The sequence below is a fragment of the Coccinella septempunctata genome, chromosome 3 (genome assembly GCF_907165205.1).
Source record: "Coccinella septempunctata chromosome 3, icCocSept1.1, whole genome shotgun sequence".
Taxonomy (NCBI): Eukaryota; Metazoa; Arthropoda; class Insecta; order Coleoptera; family Coccinellidae; genus Coccinella; species Coccinella septempunctata.
The window spans coordinates 13,128,037-13,152,096 of NC_058191.1; the positions used below are offsets into that span (position 1 = coordinate 13,128,037).

Sequence of the window (24,060 nt, forward strand, 5' to 3'; positions counted from 1 at the left end):
CTAAAGGACTATTACTTGGGAAGACCTTGGTATGGGTAAGAGACAACATCCCCATCCGATTGCTCAATGTCAACATGTTTCCAGTCACCCTGAAGAAGGATACCTTGATTGGACGTGGTGTACCTGTGTACCATATTTCGGGTGGGATAAGTACTGCAGAAGTCTCAAAATCGCAAAGCAATTCTGAAGAACTGGTGTCCCTCCTCACTTCAAAATGTCAAGAGCTCGACCGATACCAACTACTCGAAGTGAGAAAATTGGTTCAAACGTTCTCCGACGTTTTTGCTACGGACGGAAAAGCAGGGAGGACTGATGTTGTGCAGCATAAAATCAATACTGGTGATGCACAACCTATCCGACAGCATCCTAGACGTCTTCCTCTGGCAAAAAGAGAAGAAGCTGAAAGGATTATTGAAGACATGGCGAGAGAAGGTGTAATCCAACCGTCAGATAGCCCCTGGACATCGCCCGTAGTATTAGTGAAGAAGAAGGATGGAACTACTAGATTCTGCGTAGACTATAGGCAGCTCAATCAGGCCACGAAAAAGGACAGCTATCCCTTACCGAGAATTGATGATACCCTGGATACACTCTCGGGATCACGTTGGTTTTCCACCTTGGATCTGAAGAGTGAATATTTGCAGGTTGGCTTGGATCCAAAAGACAAAGAAAAGACTGCCTTCAGTATTGGAACGGGTCTGTGGCAGTTTAAAGTTATGCCTTTCGGTCTATGCAATGCTCCTGCCACATTTGAACGTCTGATGGAGACAATATTGAGAGGGCTATCCTGGAAAACTTGTCTGGTGTATCTGGATGATGTGATAGTAGTGGGAAAATCATTCCAAGATCACTTACGCAACCTATCCGAGGTTTTCCAGCGACTTCGTGATGCCAACCTAAAGCTAAGTCCTAAAAAATGTAATCTGTTTCGAACAGAAGTGAAATATTTAGGACACGTAGTTTCACGTAGAGGTGTCAAGGTTGATCCGGATAAGATCAAGGCAGTGCAGGAATGGACTATACCGAAAGACAAGAGTGAGTTGCGGAGTTTCTTAGGCCTTTGCACTTATTATAGAAGATTTGTATCTGGTTTTGCCAACGTTGCCAAGCCGCTGACGAAATTGACGGAAGATGGACAGGAGTACATATGGTCCGATGATTGCACTGAAGCCTTCGAACGATTGAAAAAGGCTCTGGTCACAGCTCCAGTTCTGAGTTACGCAAGGGCTGAAGGTAAATTTGTGCTCGACACCGACGCCAGTAATACAGCCATTGGCGGCGTTCTATCGCAAGTCCAGGATGGACAGGAAAGAGTCATCGGGTACTTCAGCAAGGTGTTGTCCAAACCAGAACGAAATTATTGCGTGACCAGGAGAGAACTTTTAGCAGTCATCAAGTCCGTAGAACATTTCTACAAATATTTGTACGGAAGGAAATTCTTACTAAGAACGGACCATGCTGCTTTAAAATGGCTCCTGAGTTTCAAGAACCCGGAAGGACAAGTGGCTAGATGGATTGAGAGGCTGCAAGAGTATGACTTTGACACTGAACACAGAGCGGGGACTAGCCATCGCAATGCAGACGCGTTATCAAGAAGACCTTGTCCCGAGAATTGCAGCCATTGTTCGTGCCTGGAAGAAAAGATCGATTTAAGGCGGACCACCGTAATCGAAGACGACTGGCTACCTGAAGAAATTCAAAGAGCACAAGAGGAAGATAACGACTTGAAAGTAATCCTGAGTTGGAAGAAGAGCGGTAGACGACCTACTTGGGAAGAAGTATCCAGACTGAGCCAGAATGTAAAGTCGTATTGGGCACAATGGGAAACATTGAAGATTGATGGAGGTCTTCTGAAACGTTGTTGGGAAAATGAAGATGGAACTGAGCAGAGACTTCAGTTGATTGTGCCAAAGAGCCGTGTGACAGACATTCTGACCAGACTACATAATGGAACTTCAGGTGGACATTTCGGGATAACCAAGACGTTGGAAAAAGTCAGGCAGCGATTTTATTGGCTAAATTGTAAGAGGGACGTTAAAGATTGGTGTAGGAGATGCAAGGTTTGTGCTGCTGCTAACGGACCTTATGGTAAAGGAAAAGCTCCAATGAGGCAATATAACGTCGGATCCCCCATGGAACGAGTAGCTATCGACATCGCTGGCCCCTTTCCCGAAACAGACCATGGAAACAAGTACATTTTGGTAGCGATGGACTATTTCACGAAATGGGTGGAAGCCTACGGTATTCCTAATCAAGAGGCAAGTACGGTAGCTGATAAATTGGTCAGAGAATTCTTCTGCAGATTTGGAATACCTCTGGAGCTGCATTGTGATCAAGGCCGAAATTTGGAATCGAAGTTATTCCAAGAAGTATGCAGCAAATTGGGAATTCACAAAACAAGGACTACACCTCTTCATCCACAATCAGACGGCATGGTCGAACGAATGAATCGGACCATGGGAAAACATCTAGCCAAAGTAGTTTCTGATCACCAGCGGGATTGGGATGTATATTTACATCTATTCACCATGGCATATAGATCTTCGGTTCAAGAATCTACCAAGGAAACTCCATCCAGTATAATGTTCGGCCGAGAAATAAGACTGCCTTGCGACTTAGAGTTTGGATGTAAGCCTGGAGAAGACGTAGCTGGGGAGGACTACGTTAGTAAATTAAGGAACAAGCTGGATTACATTCATGATAAGGTACGCAATCAAATGCAGCAAGCAAGTGACCGAATGAAAATGCGCTACGACATCAAGGCTATTGAAGGTGGATTCACCACTGGAGATCTGGTGTGGCTACATAATCCACAAAGGAGGAAAGGTTTTTCACCAAAGCTGCAGAGACAGTGGGAGGGACCGTATGAAATAATCAAGAGGATAAACGATGTAGTTTACCGGATAAGGAAGCTCCCCAGAGGAAAACCAAAGGTTGTCCATTTCAACCGATTAGCCCCGTACGCGCAGGACAAAGAAGAAGTACGTCTTGTGGAAGCCCTGATGCAAGGTAGCAGCGATTACCAGAAGTTTATGGATTGTTATGGTGAGACACGCGTTGCATGGTTCGGCGTTACACAGGAAGTACATCAAGATCTCTTTACCGTGTCTGAGGAATACTCTCTCGCTCATTGCGTAGCGAAGGACCTTCGTATGAGCAAAGGAATAGCAAGAGTATTCAGAAATAAATTTGGACGTCAGGAAGAACTATTGCGACAGCAGCCAAGAATCGGAAAAGTTTTGAAATTGAAGGCTGAAGATCGGTTCATTTATTACCTAGTCACCAAGCAACATTCCTATCAGAAGCCAACCTATCAGAATCTTTGGACGGCACTGCATAGCTTGAAAGAAGACCTTCAACGATTTGGGGTTAGGAAATTAGCTGTTCCCAAGCTCGATTGTGGATTGGACCAGCTAAATTGGCGAGTTGTGCGAAGCATGCTGGAGGTGGTATTTCAGGGGACTGGTATACGGATCCTGGTGTGCAGTTTCAACCCAAAGCAGGCCAGGGAGCCTGGAAAAACTGTGGAGTGCTACTTCCATCAGAATGGCTACTGAAGGAATGGAGATGGGTGCAAGTTTCGCAAGTCCTCGGAAAAATTCACTAAATCTGTTCTGGGACAGAACAGGCTTAAGGAGGGGACAGTGTAACCAGTCCGGCCCTTGCGGTCGGACCTTTCGAGAACCAGAGCGGTCGCGAAAGATTCCAGAATAACCGCGAAGGTACCTGAATGTTTCCGGCGCCTATATAAGCCCAGCGGAGGAGCAGGTAGGCGAGTACAAGTACCGTTACATTGCAAGCGACTAGTGGAAATAAACAAGAGTGGAAATAAATAGTAGTGTAATAGTTAGTTTGTGAGTTATACGTGTATTAAGTGTAAATAAATAATTTTAATAAGTTGGACGTTTTAATCAAGCGAAGAAAACGTTACATTTGGTAACATTTAAATCCTTAACTGATCTCTCGGTCTTCGGTGGTAGGTTCTTGACCTTCTAGCTTCTTCCGTTGGATCGTAGTCGACTAATCTTCGTAGTTCCTCATTTGGATGTTGTTTGGCTTTGTCGAATATCCTTTCCGCCTTTCTCTTTATGAATTCTGTAACTGGTTCCCATTCCAAGTCCTTGTAGATTTGTGTGTTCCTAACTAACCAGGGTACGTCCATCGCCATTCTAAGGAGTTTATTCTCAGTGGCCTGTATTCTCTTGATGTGGGTCTTGGCTGCGAAGCCCCTTGCCGCCGATCCATATGTGAGTTGTGGTCGCGCAATAGTTTTAATCATCGTCAACTTGATGTTCTTATTCATATGACTTCTTCTGCCTATGAGTGGATAAAGTTTACCCATTGCGGCTTTTGTTTTATCAACAGCACATTTGATGTGGTTTTTCCATGTAAGTCCTCTGTCAAGCGTCACTCCTAGGTATGTTGCTTCATTTTTCCATTCAACCTCTTCTCCATCAACTTCAAGGTTTTCTTCCATCCTCAATCTTCTCTTTTGCAGTAATATTGCTTGAGTCTTTCTTCCATTGATTTGGATTTTCCATTTGATGCACCATTTGAGTAATTCATCTATGGCTTCCTGCAGTCTCCGGTGTATGATCTCTGGGCGTCGATGTCTGAACGCTATTCCTGTGTCATCTGCGTACAAGGTGAGCATATTTCTAGCATTCTTCGGGATATCATAAACGTATATTACGTAAAGCAGAGGTCCAAGTACCGATCCTTGAGGCACTCCCGCTTCCAATTGTCTGGTTTGAGAGGTTGCTCCATCTATCTTCACATAAAAGTTTCTATTCCTCAGATAGTTCCTTATAATCTTGCATAGCTTGGTCGAATATCCTGCTTTTTTCATCTTGTAGATTAGGCCTTCGTGCCATACTCTATCAAAAGCTCTCTCGATATCCATCAGAACTAATCCTGTGGCCTGTTTGGTCTGCATTCCTTCGGTGACGTATTCTATGAGCCGTAGTAATTGGAGTTCAGTCGAGTGTTCTCGTCGAAATCCAAATTGTTCGGGTGGAATTATCTTCAACATTTCTGTTTCCTCATTCAGCCTTTTGGCGATAACCCTCTCGACGACTTTTCCTAGTGCTGATAGTAGGCTGATTGGTCTATAATTTTGAGGAAATTTCCGTTCCTTTCCAGGCTTGTTGAAAACTATCATTTCTGCAGTTTTCCATCTCTTTGGGTAGTATTCGGTCCTCATCACTCCGTTTGTTATATTCGTCAAGGCTGCTATTCCTTTTCTAGGCAATTTCTTCAACATATAATTCGTTATCCTATCTTCTCCCGGTGCTTTCCGGTTTTTCAGTTTCATTATTATCTCTCTGATTTCTGTTGGTGAAGCCGGTTTTGGAATGATTTCGGTTTCCGGTGGTTCCATCATCAGTTCTTCGTTTGCCTCCACTTCTTCTTCTAGATCTTCATTGTCATCATCATTTCTGTAATTTATTCTGGCTTCTCTCTCAATTGAGTCGGCAAGTGCTTCGGCTTTTTCAAGACTCGTATATACCATTCCGTTTGCTCCATGCAGTGGAGGTATAACTGTCTGTTCTCGTCGTAAGCGTTTTTGCATTTTCCAAGCCGAGTGATCTATTGTATTCAGTTCCCTTAATCTCTGGTGCCATCTGTTATTACGCAGTTCTGTTAAAGCATTTTTCAATATCTGACTATGCTTATTCAGTTTCTTCTTGTCTTCTTCTCTTTTTGTTATTCTGTAGATTTTCCTGAGTCTTCTCTTCTTTTTTATAAGTTCCTTTATATCCCTTGGCGTATCTCCATGTGAATGTTTCGGAATTGGTTTCCTTATTCTCTTGGTGCTTTCTTCATAGGCTTCTTTTATTTGATTTTCCAATTTTTCAACTGCTTCATCTAATTCATCCCGGGTGTTTATTTGGGGAATTTCCGTGATTTTCTCCTGAAGTAAATTCTTATAATATATTTCTCCTTGGTTTGTGTCTCTTCTTCGTTTCTTGGGCCATGTCCCACTATGAGTTCTATGGGATTGTGGTCTGAAGTTCCGTCTTCTATTGTATCAATGCTGATTTCTTCAGTGATGTCTTTCATTACGACAATGTCCAGTACATCGGGTAGTCCATTTACTCTTGGTATGTAGGTCGGTATATCAGGTCCTATCACAACTGCATTAAGTTTTTCAGCATAAATCTTCAGTCTTCTCCCGTTGGTATTTTCCACCCTACTGTTCCATTCCTGCGATTTGCAGTTAAGATCACCAATTATGATTTTCGGGTGTCTTCCTTCTCGTAGCATTTTTAGATCCTCTTCCAGCATGTCCTTATCCGGTGATTTATAATTCGAAATAATCTTCACTTGTCCTCGATTGGTATTCACAATAATCGATATTGCTTCTACTTCTTGACCATTGAATAATTGGGTCGAAATGGTGATCCATATTCCTTCTAGCCAGTATAGCAACGCCACCTGTGCTGTTAGGTCTATCATTTCTGTAGATATCGTAATTGGGAAATGCTATCCGAACGTTGGGGTTAAGTCTTGTTTCTTGGAGAGCTATGACATCCGGTCTTTTCTCTTCAATCAGTTCTTCGAATTCTGGTCTGCGGGCTCTCAATCCTTCGACGTTCTAAGAGACGATTATGAGATTGTTCTTTATCGTCGTATCAGCCATTAAATATTCTTAATAATTTGCTGCATCTTCTTCTCAATCTCTTTCTCCAGGTTCTGCATCATCGTGCTGAGGAGGTTTTTCGTGAACTTATCCAGTTCCTCAGTGATTCCAGAAATTCCTTTTCTGGTTTCGGCTTTTTTGGCGGTTTTTGCCTTTTCCGTCTTTTTCTCTGGTTTCTTCGTCTCTTTGACTGCTTTGGTTGCAGTTTCTTGGGGTTTCTTCACTTCCGAAGAGTTTTGGGCTGGCTTCGGAGTATTTTGTGTTGGCCTCGAGCTGGTTTGGTTTGATCTTGACGATCTCTTGGCCTTTTTAGTGACCAATTTCCATTCGCTACATCCCTTGTAGCTGGCTGGATGTCCTTGCTCTCCACAGAGAACACAAGAAGCATTTCGCTCCTCGTTCTCCCTGGTAAGCGGACACTCCTTGGAGCTGTGATTAAAGGAGCATTTCACGCACCTCCATGGAAAAGTGCACTTACTTTGGGCATGTCCATATCGCTGACAGCGATAACATTGTCCAGGCCCGGTCGTCCTTCTCTTAGGTTCAACAACACGGTTCATGTTGTAGAGCCTTCTCACCTCGAAGATACCCTTATTCTGGGTTTTAACCAGCAATAAAGGCATCGGCTTTTTTGTAATATTTGAGGTCATCCTTATGACCTCAGCATCGACGATCCCTTGATCCTTGAGGTCGTCAAGGATCGTCGGGATATCTGCATCCAGCGGTAGGTATCTCACTACCGCGTAAATTTTCTTTTCCTCCTCTCGTTGGAGAGTGTAAAACTCTCTGTTGATTTTGTGGAGGAATTCAGTCATCCTTCGGTGATCTTGTGGGGTTTGTGGGACGACCCTAATTCCGTCCTTCACAGTTGTCGCTCTACTGTAATTAATGCCGTTTCGCATTAGTGCGTTGGAAATTGACGTCCATTCGGACGTACCTCTCAGGGTAACTGGGGGGATTTTTTCTTTTCTCTCCACTGAAGTGGTTTTCTCTTGGGCTGGGGTTTCCAAGACTCTTTTTTTGTTCGAGTCTTTATTGGACGAGGAGCTATCCTTTCTCACTCTTTTGGCGGGTGGGGAAATTTTGTTTTGAGGGGTTTTGACCACCTCCATCTTCTGTTTTTGAACCGGTAAGGTTACTTCTTGAACATTTTTCAAAACAATGTTCTTTTCTAGTGCTTTGGTGTAAGGACTTTCCTTATTTCCCTCCTGCAACTCGAGCCTCTCCCTGAGATTTTTAATCTCAGCAACTAAGCTAGATACGCATCTATCTAGCTCATTCACCCTCGCTTTCGAACTTGCGTTCTCCTCTCTCAAAATATCGTGTTCGGACACGACATTAGCGATTTCTGGCGCGTCTTCTTCCATTACGGAATCGCAGCCCGAATGGTCAGACATTTTAAAATCTAATTAATAATTACTTTGCTACTCAAAGAAATTGGAAATAAAATTTTTCAAGACAAAAAAGAAAAATGTATTTCATGCATAAAAACAAAACGACTCATCAAAAATTCTCTATGCTATGAGAAAAATCAGAAAGAAAGATACGAAAAATAAGCTCACCTGATGTTTTCTGCAGTACCAACGAGAAAAAAAAATCCTCTGGACACTTAGGACGAACACCAACTTTTAAAATTTTAACGAATTAAAATTCCGATAACAAATATAGAATCTACACAAACTTCACAGACGGAATCAAATATTCCGTAGCTTTGTTAGTGGGCACTTTCACCTCCGCTTTCACTTTCACGGCACTGTGACACTTCGACTTTCTCGTCCGCTTTCTCTTTTATAGCACTAGGAGCACTGTAGCACGTCTTCTCTTGTCAAGCGAATGACTCGAACTGTTATTCCTAAATATTTGGCAGGACAAAATTTGTATCCGCCGGAGGTAAAATACTCTCCCATTCGGATCTCCGGGGGAAGGCGTCTGAGCGAGTGAATCATCGTACAACCACCAATGAAAAGCACATAGCTTTTGCAGCATGGAACGTCAGAACCTTGCTAGACAACCCTAAGGCCGACCGGCCAGAGAGGCGTACCGCCCTAATTGATAAAGAACTGCAACGAACATCCATAGCAATAGTTGCCCTAAGCGAGACACGCTTTTCGGACGAAGGTAGCTTGGTAGAACAAGCGTATACTTTTTTCTGGAAGGGCCTGCCGGAAGGCGAAATCAGACAACATGGCGTAGGCTTTGCCATTAGAAACGACCTGGCCGCCAAACTAACCGAAAATCCAGTTCTCCATCTCAGAACGTTTAATGACCCTACGCTTTCCTGCAACAAATAACACGTTTGTGAACATCATTGCAGTATACGTACCCACTTTGAACTCCTCTGACAACTTAAATGACACTTTCTATGAAACACTCGTTGCTACATTAAGTAAAATCCCAAAACGGGAACGAATTATTCTCCTCGGAGACTTCAACGCCAGAGTGGGTAGATGTCAAGACTCAGAACTGTGGCCAGGAATAATAGAGAAACACGGCACAGACAGCATCAATTCGAACGGCGAACGTCTGCTGTCTCTTTGTACAGAACACAATCTGTGTAAAACGAACACCTTTTTTATTACGAGACCCAAATCAAGGGGAACCTGGCGCCACCCACGCTCAGGTCATTGGCATACTGTCGACTATGTAATCGTGAGAAGAAAAGATCTCAGGAGGTGTTTGTCACTAAACCCAGAGCAGATCTGGAGTGCTGGACTGATCATAGGCTGGTAATCTCGAGAATGAAGATCTCAATGCTCCCAAAATACCAACGCAAGCCAAAGTTACTGAGAGAGCGCCTACAAACCTCCAAACTACAAAACTACTACAAAAGAAAGATTCACAGCTGCCGTCAAAGATAGTCTAACACCACCGAATTATAACGACGACATTGAGAGTTATTATCTCCGATTCAAATAATCTCTTACAAATACAGCGAAAGAGATACTGGGCACAGAACGCTACCGGAAATCCCCAGATTGGTTCGCCGACAGCGAAACTCATATCGCACCCCTTTTGGAGGCAAAACACAAAGCGATGAAAATAGCAATTAACAAGCCTGGCGATGTCGCAGCCCAAAAAAGTCTTATAAACATAAACCGCGAGGTCCGTCAAGAAAAAAAAAATCAAGGATAGCTGGTGGAAAGAAAAAGCTAAGGAAATACAAACTTACGCCGATAACCATGACTAAAGGCGTTTTTTCGAAGCTATGAAAACTGTTTATAGTCCGAGCAGAAAAGCTAACCTTCCTATAAGAGATGCTCATGGAGCTATCCTAACTGATGATAGAAAAATCCTCGAAAGATGGAAAGAGCATTACTCACAGGTCTTGAATCAAAATAACGACTCGGATTTATCTATTTGAGACCGGCTCCCTGCGTATTGCCCGATGACATCGCTTGATGACGAAATCTCGGAAATCATAAGTGCGATAAAAAATATGAAAAATAATAAGTCACCTGGTCTAGATGGCGTTCCGGCGGAGATATTCAAATCCCTGGATGAAGACATTGTCAATAATCTCCTAACACTATCCGTAAGATCTGGGAACAAAGAGATGTGCCACAAGACTTCAGAGACGCTTTAGTTATCAACCCCTATAAGAACAAAGGCGATACGTCAAATTGCAACAATTACAGGGGTATATTGTTGCTTAGTGTGGCCGGTAAAATTCTCTCGAAGATTATGGCTAATCGTCTAGAAAAGTTATTGAATCCCAGTGCGGCTTTCGACCAAATCGAGGTACGGTGGACCTAATTTTCACACTGCGACAGCTGCAAGAGAAGGCCCGTGGACAACAATCAAGGATCTATACAGCCTACATCGATTTAAGTAAGGCCTTCGACTCGGTGAATCGGAGAGCGCTATGGAAAATCAAAGGGACGTCTTGGAGTACCCGAAAAATTCTCCATATCAATAACACCGCTAGAGTACATCATAATGGCTCTACAACCGACCATTTCTTAACCAACTCTGGAATAAAACAAGGCTGCGTGTTAGCGCCTTTACTGTTCAATATTTTCGCCATAGCTGTCCCGATAATTGCTGACATGAGTATGCCTGTAAGAGGCGCTGGAATAAGATTCAGATTTGATGGAGGCCTATTTAACCTGAAGCGCCTCAGAGCAAAAACCCGTACAAAGTTTATCACGGAACTTCAATATGCAGACGACTGCGCACTTATCGCTAGCAGCCCAGAGAATCTACAGATAATGTTGGACACCTATAAACATATATACGAAGCTGTAGGCCTTAGACTCAATATCGACAAAACCAAAATCCTGGTAAGTCCGCCAGAGAGCCTTCAAACAGATATCAGCCTGGAGAATGAAACTCTAGAACAGGTCGAGCAGTTCAAATACTTGGGAAGCTTCATGAATACTAGGGCTAACCTGGACACGGAAATACACAACCGTATCAATTCGGCATCACGGGCATTCTGGAAACTAAAAGACAGAGTTTTTCAAAATCACGACCTCAATCTGAAGACGAAGACAGCTGTTTACAAAGCAGTGGTCCTCCCAACGCTTCTTTACGGAAGCGAAAGCTGGATACCCTACAGGCGACATATTAAACAAATTGAACATACGCAACAACGTCATCTAAGACAAATAATGCACATCAGATGGTTCCACGAAGTTTCGAATGCAGAAGTCTTGCAACGCGCGAGTTGTATAACAATTGAGACTCAAGAACGAGGGCCCGACTCAGATAGAGCGGCCACATTCTGAGGACGCAAGACACAAGACTCCCCAAAATAGCTCTGTATGGCGAATTCACAGAGGGACTTCGGAAACCAGGAGGCCAGTATAAGAGGTTTAAAGATATACTACATCAATCCCTAAAATCAGTTAATGCCAATCATAACTGGGAACAACTAGCGTTAGACAGGTCACAGTGGAGGTCTTTGGTACACAGTTATAATGGAGACTCGAGAAGGATACAGCGGCGGCTAGATCTGGTTGGTGACTATCCATGCCCGGAGTGTGGAAGGATCTGCAGGTCGCGGTTAGGTCTCTTCAGTCACAGGAGGACACACAGTCGCAATTAGCCTTAAGAAATTATAAGTCTGTTCGCACCGGTTTTTTTCCCCCTTTTTTTTGTCTTTTTGTAGGTTTATTCCCGGTAACGGGATGCAGCAATGAATGAATGTCGATCATGATCGTTAGAATCGTTGGGATTCGATCATTACCCATGCTGAAGTGACCGAGTCGCCGATCTCGAAATGACCCAGTCATATCACCTCAATCGACAAATTGACCACCAAATCGGCGAAGAATGCTCCAACTGGGAACTGGTTAAACGCGGAGTCCCACAGGGATCCACATTGGGACCAATACTCTTCCTGGTGTACGTGAATGATCTTCCCGCAAATATGGAGCATGTAGACACAGTCATGTTTGTGGATGATACGAACTTTCTTAACGTTGCCCGAAACCAACAAGATCTAGAACGCAATACTGGAATAACGTTGAGAAAAGCTCAACAATGGTTCGGGGCAAATATGATGAGGATGAACCCTGGAAAAACCCAGTCATTGTGCTTTCTTCATGGAGATTCAGAAATAAAACACCTAAAATTCCTGAGCGTACAACTCCAGTCAGATCTAAAATTTTCACACCAGGGGGAAGAGTCTCTCGAGAGGAATCTTCGTAATGAGGAGGGTGAAACAGTTGGCCGGACAGCAAGCTGCAAAGGAGGCATATTTTGGTTTCGTTCACTCAGCAATTGCATATGGTGTATTGGTGTGGGGAAATATGCCTGGTAAAGAGAACATATTCCTGAAACAGAAAATGGCTGTTCGGAATATGTGCAATGCTGATCGTACAACTAGCTGTAAACCATTGTTCAGGCAGGAGAATATTCTCACTTTGACTTCTCTGTTCATACTTGCCTGTGTCACTTACATCTATGACCACAAAGACGAATTACAGAAGAATAACTTCAATCACAACTATGCTACCAGAAATGCAACCGAACTCATCATTCCCTTCCACAGACTGACATCAACTCAACTAAGTGTAAATCACACAGCGGTGAAGATATCCAATATGTTACCAGGAAAGTACAAAGCGCTAAATAGAAGGAAGATTCGGACAGTACTCAAAGAAAAACTGGTTGAAAAAATTGGAAGATTACTTCGCAGACCCAATAGACTGGTATGCATATACGTTTGTTAACATTGTTGGGAAGTTTTCTCTTTTGTGTTCTTGTCATATTCCTTCAAGTGTGCCTTTTATAGGTTAATATTTAAGTGATTAATGTATATATTTTTGTTTTGTAATATAATACTTCTATTTACTGACACCCCATGTATGTTTGATGGGTCAAAAATCGTATATTGGTGATTATACAATTTACAATACAATACAATAAATTTCTGTATTGAGTGCATAGGTTTTACCTCTACTCTTATCAGTACATGATATAAATATATCCTAACACACAAAATAGTAAACATCACCTCAATTTACAAATTTCTGTTTCTGTATTGAGTGCATAGGTTTTACCTCCACTTTTATCAGTACATAATAATTAAAGAATAAGGACCATAGAAGAAGTAAAACAGGGAGGTGGTAAAACGCTCTTGATTCTTGAATAATCTTGATTGTTGATTTTGAATGGAATTAATGAGTTGGGTGCGATGGATCAATTGAGTTAGTAAAATATGGTCCTTTCGTTTGCATAAAAAGTGTAGTACTTTTCTACACTCGATTTGATTTACATCAGTGTAGAGGAAGTGTAGTTTATCCACACATAGTCAAAAGGAGATGTAGATAAACTACACCTCCTCTACACTGGTGTAATTTCAGTCAGCAAACGAATACTAAAATCTAGTGTAGAAAAGTACTACACTTTTTAAGCAAACGAAAGGACCTATAGAGCATAGGGGAATGTTTTACATATACTCTGGGAAAATTTTTGTTTCATTCGAACACTCCTAGAACCCCAGCTCCAAGGACCTACAGCTCCAACAGGTACCTACATGTTGCTAGAATAACTCAACCATTTCATCTTTCAATTCTCAGTACTAAAATTGTTATGCTTCAAGAACATTTTTTTTTCATTTTGCATTATATCACATAATAAAATAGAGCCTGATTGAAATTTCAGAACGACTTTATTAGCATCAAAATGTACTTATTTCTCTATTTTCAGTATTATCTTAACGAATCCAATGTGTCCAATAAAGCCAAAATATGTTTTGTTTTGTTTATTTCAGCGAAATATAAATGCAAAATACAAATAAATAGGTTATGTTTAACGTCTTACGTACACATGGCGGCACTACACTACAACTCAAATTTTATTACAACACGTAAACGTGATATTTGACGATCTTTCTCACGTTAACGTTTACGTTCAGGCTAACGTACTGTGCGCACTTCAACACTTCATTCAATGCACACGATATTCTAGTACAAATTCGGTTATCTTTATTTTAATGTATACCTATTTACAGAGCGTGACGAATTCAACAGATACTTCACGTGGCTCTTCTCCAGTGAGTATAATTTCAAATTAAGATTTGGCCCAATCCTTTCTTCAACAATACGTTATCAACTTTATTCCGTTTTTGAAGAATCTATTTTTAGAAGAACTGTTGTAGTCGGAGCTACATATTGGCAGTGACACAAATATGAGGAGCCGTTTGGGCCAAAAGTGTTTCAGCGAATAATTTATTTTTTTAGTCCAAATATACATATATCCTCGACCAGAATAGTAAATATCACCGCAATTGACAAATATATCAACTAGAATAATTTATATATTTCAAGACATACTTTTGACCCAAACGGCATGAAATCAAAATATTTTATAATTTGAACTATTCCATGTCGCCGAGAGATGGCGCAGTCGGTGCGAGTTTCAAGAAAATAGATCATTTGGCAACACTGTCAGACGAAGTCAGTAGTAAGGAAAGTGGCTTACATATAGCAATAGCAGCGGTACTGTTATTGTTATGCAGATAGCTAATAGCTCTTCTACAAAACAGTTGGGGTGCGCCCCCAAACGGTGATGCGAGCACTATTCCAAAAGGCCAAGAGGCGTACTAGAAATGGGAGATTTCCTTTCCAAAAGTAGGCTATTTTGAAATTTCATTTCATTTCAATTTCCGTAAAGTCAACTACACTTTCCATAGCTCAAATACGAAACAAAGTCAAAATTAATATATTTTTGATATGTAGTATCATATGCAACAATAGAAGCTTAGTTTTCAAATTGTGAAGACGTTTGCGCGTAAATTCTAGACGCGCCCCTCTTAAGGCAACAAGTTGTCCCTGTTTGTGAGTTTTTTTTGAACGATTTCCAGGATCATTTTCAGATAATAATAGTTATTATGTCCAATATTGTATCAATAGATGATTTTTTCAGGGAAGTCATTGATTGCTATCAGTATTCGTCAAATCTCGCATCTAGGGGAGAAATACATGTATTGAATTAGCAGCACCAAAAAATCGAAGATTATTGTCGAATTTTCAATATTTAATATCGGAGCAGCTTCGGATAATGTCCTGAAAGATATTTTGATCTCTATCTATCGGGAATTATGGAATCTTCACCAACTCATAGAATCGAAATTAGATGAATCAGATCTCAATTTATATGTATGTCCTGTGCAAAGTTATGGTTTTGGACGTCCTAGATACGAAATAAATCAAGAACAAATATGTTTTTTGAGAGGTTCAGGACTTAGTTGGCAACGAATTTGTCGTATTCTCAATGTGTCTAGGAGAACACTATACCGTCATAGGCAATTAATGTGCATTCCTGAAGCTCGAAAAATAACCATTGATGAGGAAATTGATATTGTCATACAGGAAATATCATCAATGATTCCTAATGCTGGTGAAGTATATATTATGGGTGGTGTTAAGTCTCGAAATATTCATATTTCTAGATGGCGATTGAGGGAGAAATTGCATGCTCTGTTACAGTTGGTCGGTGAGATGCGCCTCTTGAGAGAGGAAATGACCCGAAATAAAATGCCGAAATCCCCTACTTACGCCACAATTACAAAACCGGTAGCGGGTTCGAAAAATAATTCCCTTAAAGGAATTGTTTCACAACCCGAAACAAGGAAAAATGATGCAACGCTGGTTGCGAAGGCCCCAAACGCGCCCCCAACTAAACGCGCGCGAAAAGAAAGCTCCTCTTCTGATGAGGAGACCGTCAAGAAGACAACGGAAGTGCCTAAAAAGGATAAAATCCCACCCATCACGATGATGGGTACATCAGATTGGGTAGAGATCTCAAAAGCTCTCTATACCAAGAAATTCAGCTATAACCGGGCTACTGTAGTGAAAGACGGATCAAGATTATAGCCACAACTGTAGATGACTACAGAAAAATAACTAAAATCTTCGACCAACTTGGAAAGGAGTATTTCACATACCAGATGGAAGGGGAAAAGAAAATTTACGCCGTCATTAGGCATCTTCCAATAGACGCAGATCTGGAATTGATTAAAAATGACCTGAGATTCCAGGGAATCCATGATGCTGAGGTGTCTAAAATGACATCAAACAAAACGAAAAAGCCGATACCATTATATCTGGTTAAAACGCAAAAGGAGATATTCGACATCCAACGACTCTACAATCTTTGTATTACAGTCGAACCAAAAAAGAAGGCAGAAAGTCCAAGCCAATGCTTCAGATGCCAAAGGTACGCACATGCACATAATAAATGCTCCTTGCAGTGGAGATGTGTGAAGTGTTAGGGAAACCATAGCAGCAAAGATTGTGAACTCACCAAGAAAGGTGAAGAAAGAAACGCTACATGCATTTTATGTGGCGAAGAAGGTTATCCAGTAAGCTACAAGGAATGTAACGAATTTGAGCTGGTGACTAGAAAGAAGAGAGCAGGCCAAAAACAGACAGAACAGAAAAAGCCGTCGAATAAAGTTCAGGAAACTATAAAAACCAAACCTGCAGAACAGGAAAAGAAGAGAGAAACTTCTAAGCCTATGCAGAAGAAAGAGGAACAAAAGAAGACTCAATTAAAACCGACTGTAAATAATCAACCAGAAAAAAGAAAAATATCTGAACCAGCCGATGACCTAGATATCTTCACGGAAAAAATGTTCAACAAGATAATGTTAAAATTTGAAAGAGAAATGGAGAAAAAACTCAAAGCATTATTCAGTAAACTGACTTAATGGACTTCACGGATATTAGGAAGAAATCCCTCAAGATAATCTCGTGGAACATAAACGGGATCAACAGTCGGAAAGCCGAGATAGAAGAAATGATATCAGAGGGACAACCTGATATTATAGCCCTACAGGAAACAAGAATAAACCGGAACACACGACTAAATTTCATGAATTATGAAACATATAGTTGTGACAGAACTACAAACACCGGAGGAGGAGTAGCAATATTGGAGAGAACAGATCTGAAACACTACTTCAAAAGTAGATCCGACGAAACACAAGGAGAAACAGAAACAGTGACGATTGTTGCCGAATTAAAACGTCAAAGATTCGGATGATCTTGACATACAAGCCACCACAAAACAATTTATTGGAAGAAGAAATAAAAAATATGTTGAAAGGAAAAAACCCGAAAATCTGCATCGGAGATTTCAACTGTGAATCCCCATTATAGAACAGGAGAACAGAGAATAGAAATGGCAAACAACTCAAGGATTTCGCCGAAAAACAAAATGCCATAGTGATTGGACCAGAGTTACCGACATATCTTGCTTTTGGTATAGGAATATCAGATGTAATAGATATCGCGATATTGAAAAATATAACTCAAGAATTCTCGATTGAAACTTTGGAAGATGGAACCTCAAACCACAATCCCGTGGAATTGAAAATTGGAGAAGAACCAAGCGAAAAACTGATGGAAATAAGAGAATATACCAATTGGGCTAAATACAGCCATTTAATACAATCGGAAATAACAGAAATTCCAACAATAAGCACTCCAGAGAATCTGGAATGTGCGGTTGAACTGGAAGAGATTATATTGAAAGCTTACGAAAAAAGCACGAGAAGAGTGAAGAGACCAGCACCAAGTCATCCGCATGGAAATACGCCTAAAGAAGTAAAAGATCTTATACGAGAAAATCGAAGACTGAGAAGAATATATTGGATGAATAAAAATGATCTGAATAGCAGGAACCTCAACCGACATAGCCCACTTCTGAAAAATGCCCTGAAAGATCTAAGAACAAGCAGATGGAACAAAAGGGTGCAAGAACTGAATACAATCGATCATTCTGCATGGAGAATGCAAAAAAGCCTACGAGGAGAAAAGACTAAAATTCCACCCCTACACAGGGAAAGGGGAATGACGTATACCAATACTGATAAGGCATATGCATTGGCGGACTCGATCGAACGAGAATCGAGAATAAATTACAGGATAGACGACGATAATGAAGATTTGGAAGAACTGGTTGAAGCAAATGATGAAGAAATGGATGAATTACCAGCGACTGCTGAAATAGACAAGCCAACAACGCCAAATAAAATCAGGGAAATAATTAGAAGAGGAAAGCTCACGGAAGCGAAAAAATAACGAATGTTAAAGAAATTATCTAGAAAAGGTACAGCCGCTCTAACAAATATCGCGAATGGAATTATGAGGACAAAACACTACCCAGAAAAATAGAAAACAGCGGAAGTCATAGTATTCAATAAACCATTCAAAGAGAAGAAGTTTCCACAAAACTACAGACCGGTAAGTCTACTGTCGGCGTTAGGAAAAGCAAACAAGCAATCGACAAAACGAAAGCAGCGATGAATAGACTCTACCCTCTAATAGGAAGAAGAAGCCACATGTCGAAAAAGACAAAATTCAATATAATCAAAGCCGTTGCTAGGCCTCAACTGACTTATGGATCAGTTGCCTGGGGTTTCGCGGCAAAGAGCCATATCAAAAGAATTCAGGCCACTGAAAACAAGCTGCTACGATGTGCAATAGATGCTCCTTGTCCTCGTCCTTGTCCTTGGTTTGTCAGGAATAGACAGATTTATAGAGACCTTAAATGGGAAACCATAACGGAACTCATGAACAGAAAAGCAGAGAAATTATTCGAAACAGCGAAAAACCAGCCGAATCAAGAACTCAGGAGACTAGTGGACTACGACTCATAGGAAGACAAAAGGAGAATGCGAATTTACCGAAGGAGAAGAGAACAATTGAAAAGAGATTAAAATAACAACAGAAACAAAATTCAAGAAACAGTTAAGGGTTTTTAGTGGGTCTCGAGCTCGGGAGTGGGTGGTTTGTTTGACTTGCAGATTTTCCCCCTGCTACACCAAAAAAAGATTGCATGCTCTTAATTCTTTAGGAACTGCTCTAAGGAGGAGCAATATCATTTGTAGAAGAATTTACAGGGTTAAAGGTCCAAATTCTCTTTGGTAAGTGACTTCTTTTGCAACTGAACTTCTACAATCTCATCGTACTCCGGCTTGAACGGTATGTACTGTGATTGGTATGTCCATAAACTTGGACATAAAAATTAGAGAAATATTCATCAGAAATTTTAATGAGCTTGGATTCAATATTCAAACTAACATTATATAACACAATATTAATAATAATTATACTTTTTATTGATCCTCAAATCACATATAATGTATAGGACAAGTCAAGGGGACCTCAGATACCTGAAAAAAAATCTGGAATTCCAAAAGATTATACAAAGCTTGCTCAACAAAAATCTTGATTGCTCTTTTAAACCTCGAGAAGGTTCCTTCTGAACATATTTCCAGGGGCAGTAACATAACATTTTAGGGGTAAAGAACTATTTTCTTACCTCCATGTTCTAAACAGGTACTTTCATTAACTCGGTTTTATTTCCAACTTGACAACTGTGAAAAGTGAATTGCTCCAAAAAGTAACAACTGTTACTCTTTGGTAACAGTTAGTTAGCTGTTATTATACCGTCACTGCTAGTTCTATCTACAAGCCACTTTCCTCACTAGTCTTCTTCGTCTGACATCAAATCATTAATGATACCACAGAAATATTCCAGTCCCAATTCGTGAAACGATTTTCGACTTAATTATGAAGTGTTTTCTCAGTTGGCTTCAATAATGTTTTCGTTTTGTTGATTATTGAATTCATATCTTTTTCAAAAAAATGAGAAATTCGTTTCACGAATTGGGACTGGAATATTTCTGTGGCATCATTAATAATTTGATTTTCTTACCTGGTAATCTGATTAAAGATATGTAGGTATTTGGACTTTTTGGAGATTTCTATCGATCAAGTGTTACCGCATGTTATTGGAAATACTGCAAATTATATCGAAGATAATTTAGATTGAGTTTCAGCAAGATTGAGCTCCTTCGCAATACGCTTTGTTTGTTCGACATCTTGATTAAAGATTTCTATGTCAGTGGATTGGAGGAAGGAAGCCACAGTCATGGTTGTTTTGAAGCTCAAAATGTCGATTTTTCACAAAAAAACACTACAAGTGCCATGAAAACACCACTTCATTTTCAAATACTTAGTTGAAAATATTTCGGGAACAAATGCATAAAATGAAAAAACAATTACTGTGCTGAAATCAGTATAAAAATACCTTTCAAATGAGGTATCACTCACCCCATCCTCCCTATTCAAAAATTGGGGGTGAGGGTTGAAGCGCTATGCGTCCGTAACCTTTATCTTAAGTTGTCCCCCTCGAAACAGAAATCGACCTGTCCGAGCATTTCTATCGAAAAATTTATTTCGTCTGTAATCTCGTCTGTTTCGTTTTCAAATGGCCACCCTGTTTATTTGGCGAAATCGGGTCTTGGGTGAATTTTCATTGCAATTCTGCGACTACAGCTGTAGACCAATAATGACAATCGAAGAGTGAAATATACTGAGGTTCAAATCAATCTTACATAAAATGCGGCATTAAATTAAATAATATTTAATTTAATATCTTTCTCCTTCGAAACATAATATTAACTTAATTTGGGATTTGAATTTCAAAAAATAAGTGACAGGAATTTAGGATCCATTACTTTTAACACAAATAATCATTGCATTATCTTAGACTAGAAGGGGATTGAATTCCTTACAAAACGACTTATTATTTATCTGTTTCAGTTACTCGAAGTTGTAGTAAAGGAAGATTTAGAAAAAGTCCCATCTGCAGATGAAAATCACGATACCAAGTCCAGCGATGCAAATGTCGCGAAATCAATTGATGGAATCACAAAACCTGTAAAACAAATAAGTGCATTCATGCTGTTCACTGAAGAATTTAGACCGGGAATATCATTACAACACCCAGGTGAGATTGTCTTATTGTCTATAGAATATAGATACTTTTGTATCTTAGTCAGTCGGAATAGAGCGAGTTCCGATATTGGTGGTGTTACTGGCCGCATTTTGCAAAAAAGAACCATTACAGTTATAGTAACTTGGTTATCATCCATTGTTTTCGAATTAGGAAAGAAAGAATATATTGGGAGTGTTGGACACTGTTTATTATCTATTATTCACTGTGTAACAATGCCGACGTTTCGAAACAAATCGTTTCTTTTTCAAGGCTGTAAATAAATACAAAAAGTATACTATAAGACACACAATATGACATAACATGAAAATAAATTACCTAGTTACGAGAACAATATTGTACGCTTTTTAAAAACATTAGGATTCAACAAAGAAATCAAAATCTCCTGGAGAGCAGACATACAATCCCATCACTTTATCCGTTTCTATATTTATGATAATGACATCAACATAAGGTTACAAAATATTGATCAGGAATGGTCTTAACACTATTGACGAGGCCAGCCATTACTTATTACTTTCTAAGTATATTATTATAGATCATGCTTAGGTGTTGCACATCTTCTCTATGATTGACGGTATAATTTCTTTTTATGTGTATCATCTCGCTTATATTACGTCTATAACCAACCTCTTCTCTATCAAGAATTTTTACATCTTCAAAATCAAATTTATGGCCCGTAGTCATTTGATGTAAAGTTAAAGCAGTTTTGTTAAAATTTGCAATATTTTCACTATCATATTTATGTTGTTTCATCCTATCGCGTAAATACTGTTTTGTTTGGCCAATGTAACACTTGTTACAATTAGCACAGGGTATCTTATATACTACTCCTGATTCTAAATTATAAGGTGTTTTAAATTTCAAATTTGTGAAAAATCTCTTTGTGGTGAATAAGTTGTAAAAGGCACACTTGACATTCAACTCCTTAAATATTTTATTTATTCTGTGAGAAAGACCAGGTAAGTACGGAAACCTAAAGTAGGAAGAAATAGATGAGTTAGAAGGAACATATGACTTCGGTTGGACGTGTGTTTATTTATTATTCTTTTGACTAAGTATGTAGGATAGTTATTCTGCTTCAAAATATTTTCAACTTTATCTAAGTTCTTCCTATGAAACTTTTTGTTGCTCAGTTTTAAAGCTCTTTTAATTAAATTCTCCATTATATTAGTTTTTTGTTGCATGCTATGACTGCTGTAAAAATTTATGCATCTGTTAGTGCTTATTGCTTTAGTGTACCAGTCAGTAATAATACTTGAATTTTCTCTAATTATCAACAAATCCAAAAATGGCAAACTGTTATCTTTCTCCACTTCAATCGTGAATTGTATCTTTTGATGGTAAGAGTTGAAAACATCTAAAATGTACTGTATTTTGTCATATGGTACCAACAATAATGTATCATCTACAAAGAACTTAATGAGCGGGATATAAAATTTAAGTGTTTCAACAACATAACAAAAGATTTCTTCCATAATCAAGTTAGCAAATGATGGGCTTGCCGGTACTTCCGTACTTACCTGGTCTTTCTCACAGAATAAATAAAATATTTAAGGAGTTGAATGTCAAGTGTGCCTTTTACAACTTATTCACCACAAAGAGATTTTTCACAAATTTGAAATTTAAAACACCTTATAATTTAGAATCAGGAGTAGTATATAAGATACCCTGTGCTAATTGTAACAAGTGTTACATTGGCCAAACAAAACAGTATTTACGCGATAGGATGAAACAACATAAATATGATAGTGAAAATATTGCAAATTTTAACAAAACTGCTTTAACTTTACATCAAATGACTACGGGCCATAAATTTAATTTTGAAGATGTAAAAATTCTTGATAGAGAAGAGGTTGGTTATAGACGTAATATAAGCGAGATGATACACATAAAAAGAAATTATACCGTCAATCATAGAGAAGATGTGCAACACCTAAGCATGATCTATAATAATATACTTAGAAAGTAATAAGTAATGGCTGGCCTCGTCAATAGTGTTAAGACCATTCCTGATCAATATTTTGTAACCTTATGTTGATGTCATTATCATAAATATAGAAACGGATAAAGTGATGGGATTGTATGTCTGCTCTCCAGGAGATTTTGATTTCTTTGTTGAATCCTAATGTTTTTAAAAAGCGTACAATATTGTTCTCGTAACTAGGTAATTTATTTTCATGTTATGTCATATTGTGTGTCTTATAGTATACTTTTTGTATTTATTTACAGCCTTGAAAAAGAAACGATTTGTTTCGAAACGTCGGCATTGTTACACAGTGAATAATAGATAATAAACAGTGTCCAACACTCCCAATATATTCTTTCTTTCATTACAGTTATGTTCAACTTGGGGTATAATGAGTCCTGCCGAATGGCAGGATGATGAAATGATTGTTTTTGATTTTATTGTGTTTGTATGCATGTTGTTACGAGTGTGATATTTTATATTAATTTATTATGGTCGATACCATTTGTAATGTTTATTGAAAATAAAGATCCATCTATCTAACAATAGAACCGGAACGACCAGGCCAATAGTCATCGCCTCTGACCCATTGAATTATGCACACGTATCATACATACTTGGAGTACGTTTTTGTTCAATAAAAAATAGGTTGTTCCATTTAAAAAATACCAGGTTAGATAAAATGTTTAGGTTTTCGATGCTTTTTTTGCGTTTCCCATTACTGAATCCTGAATGGTCATAAAAAGTACTTTATGTTTGCCTATTTAAACGTTTCTGTGAAGGCGCGTACTCACTGGCTAGCAGCAACAGCAACCGGCCATAAAAATCCAATAAAATTTTACGGCCTTCTACTACTTCGAAGCGATCCAAGACTTTTCTGCCTTCGCCACTCTCAAAGGAAAGTAAAACCGTGCTCAACGAAGAACGGGACGTACTCACTGGTGCAACATGCAACATCGTTGAATTTTATGGGATTTTTATGGCCGGTGCTGTTGCTGCTCGCCAGTGCCTTTACACTTTAGACGTTATCGGAAACTTACTCGGGCTCATTCGATCCCTAACCTTTGCCAGGTCCGGATCTACGATTTTTTCTGACCGGGGCAAAAATTCATGATGCCCCCCCCCATCCCTCTAAGGTTCTTAGGAAACATATAATTGCATATTCGTCATCGCGATTTCAACCCGAGATATT

The 24,060-nt window shown here is 39.6% G+C and overlaps 1 protein-coding gene across 9 annotated transcripts in view; it reads left to right on the forward strand.

The window, feature by feature from the left end:
- Nucleotides 1-24,060, forward strand: part of LOC123309299 (protein tramtrack, beta isoform-like) — a 54,951-nt gene that overhangs the window by 22,005 nt on the left and 8,886 nt on the right. For 5 of the 9 annotated variants that reach the window (XM_044892339.1, XM_044892340.1, XM_044892343.1 and 2 more), the window contains 2 exons: nucleotides 14,103-14,144; nucleotides 20,707-20,893. In XM_044892339.1, coding sequence (XP_044748274.1) covers nucleotides 14,103-14,144; nucleotides 20,707-20,893 — 229 coding nt within the window. The remainder of the gene's footprint in view (nucleotides 1-14,102; nucleotides 14,145-20,706; nucleotides 20,894-24,060) is intronic. The other 4 variants (XM_044892341.1, XM_044892342.1, XM_044892345.1 and 1 more) reach the window with 1 other exon arrangement.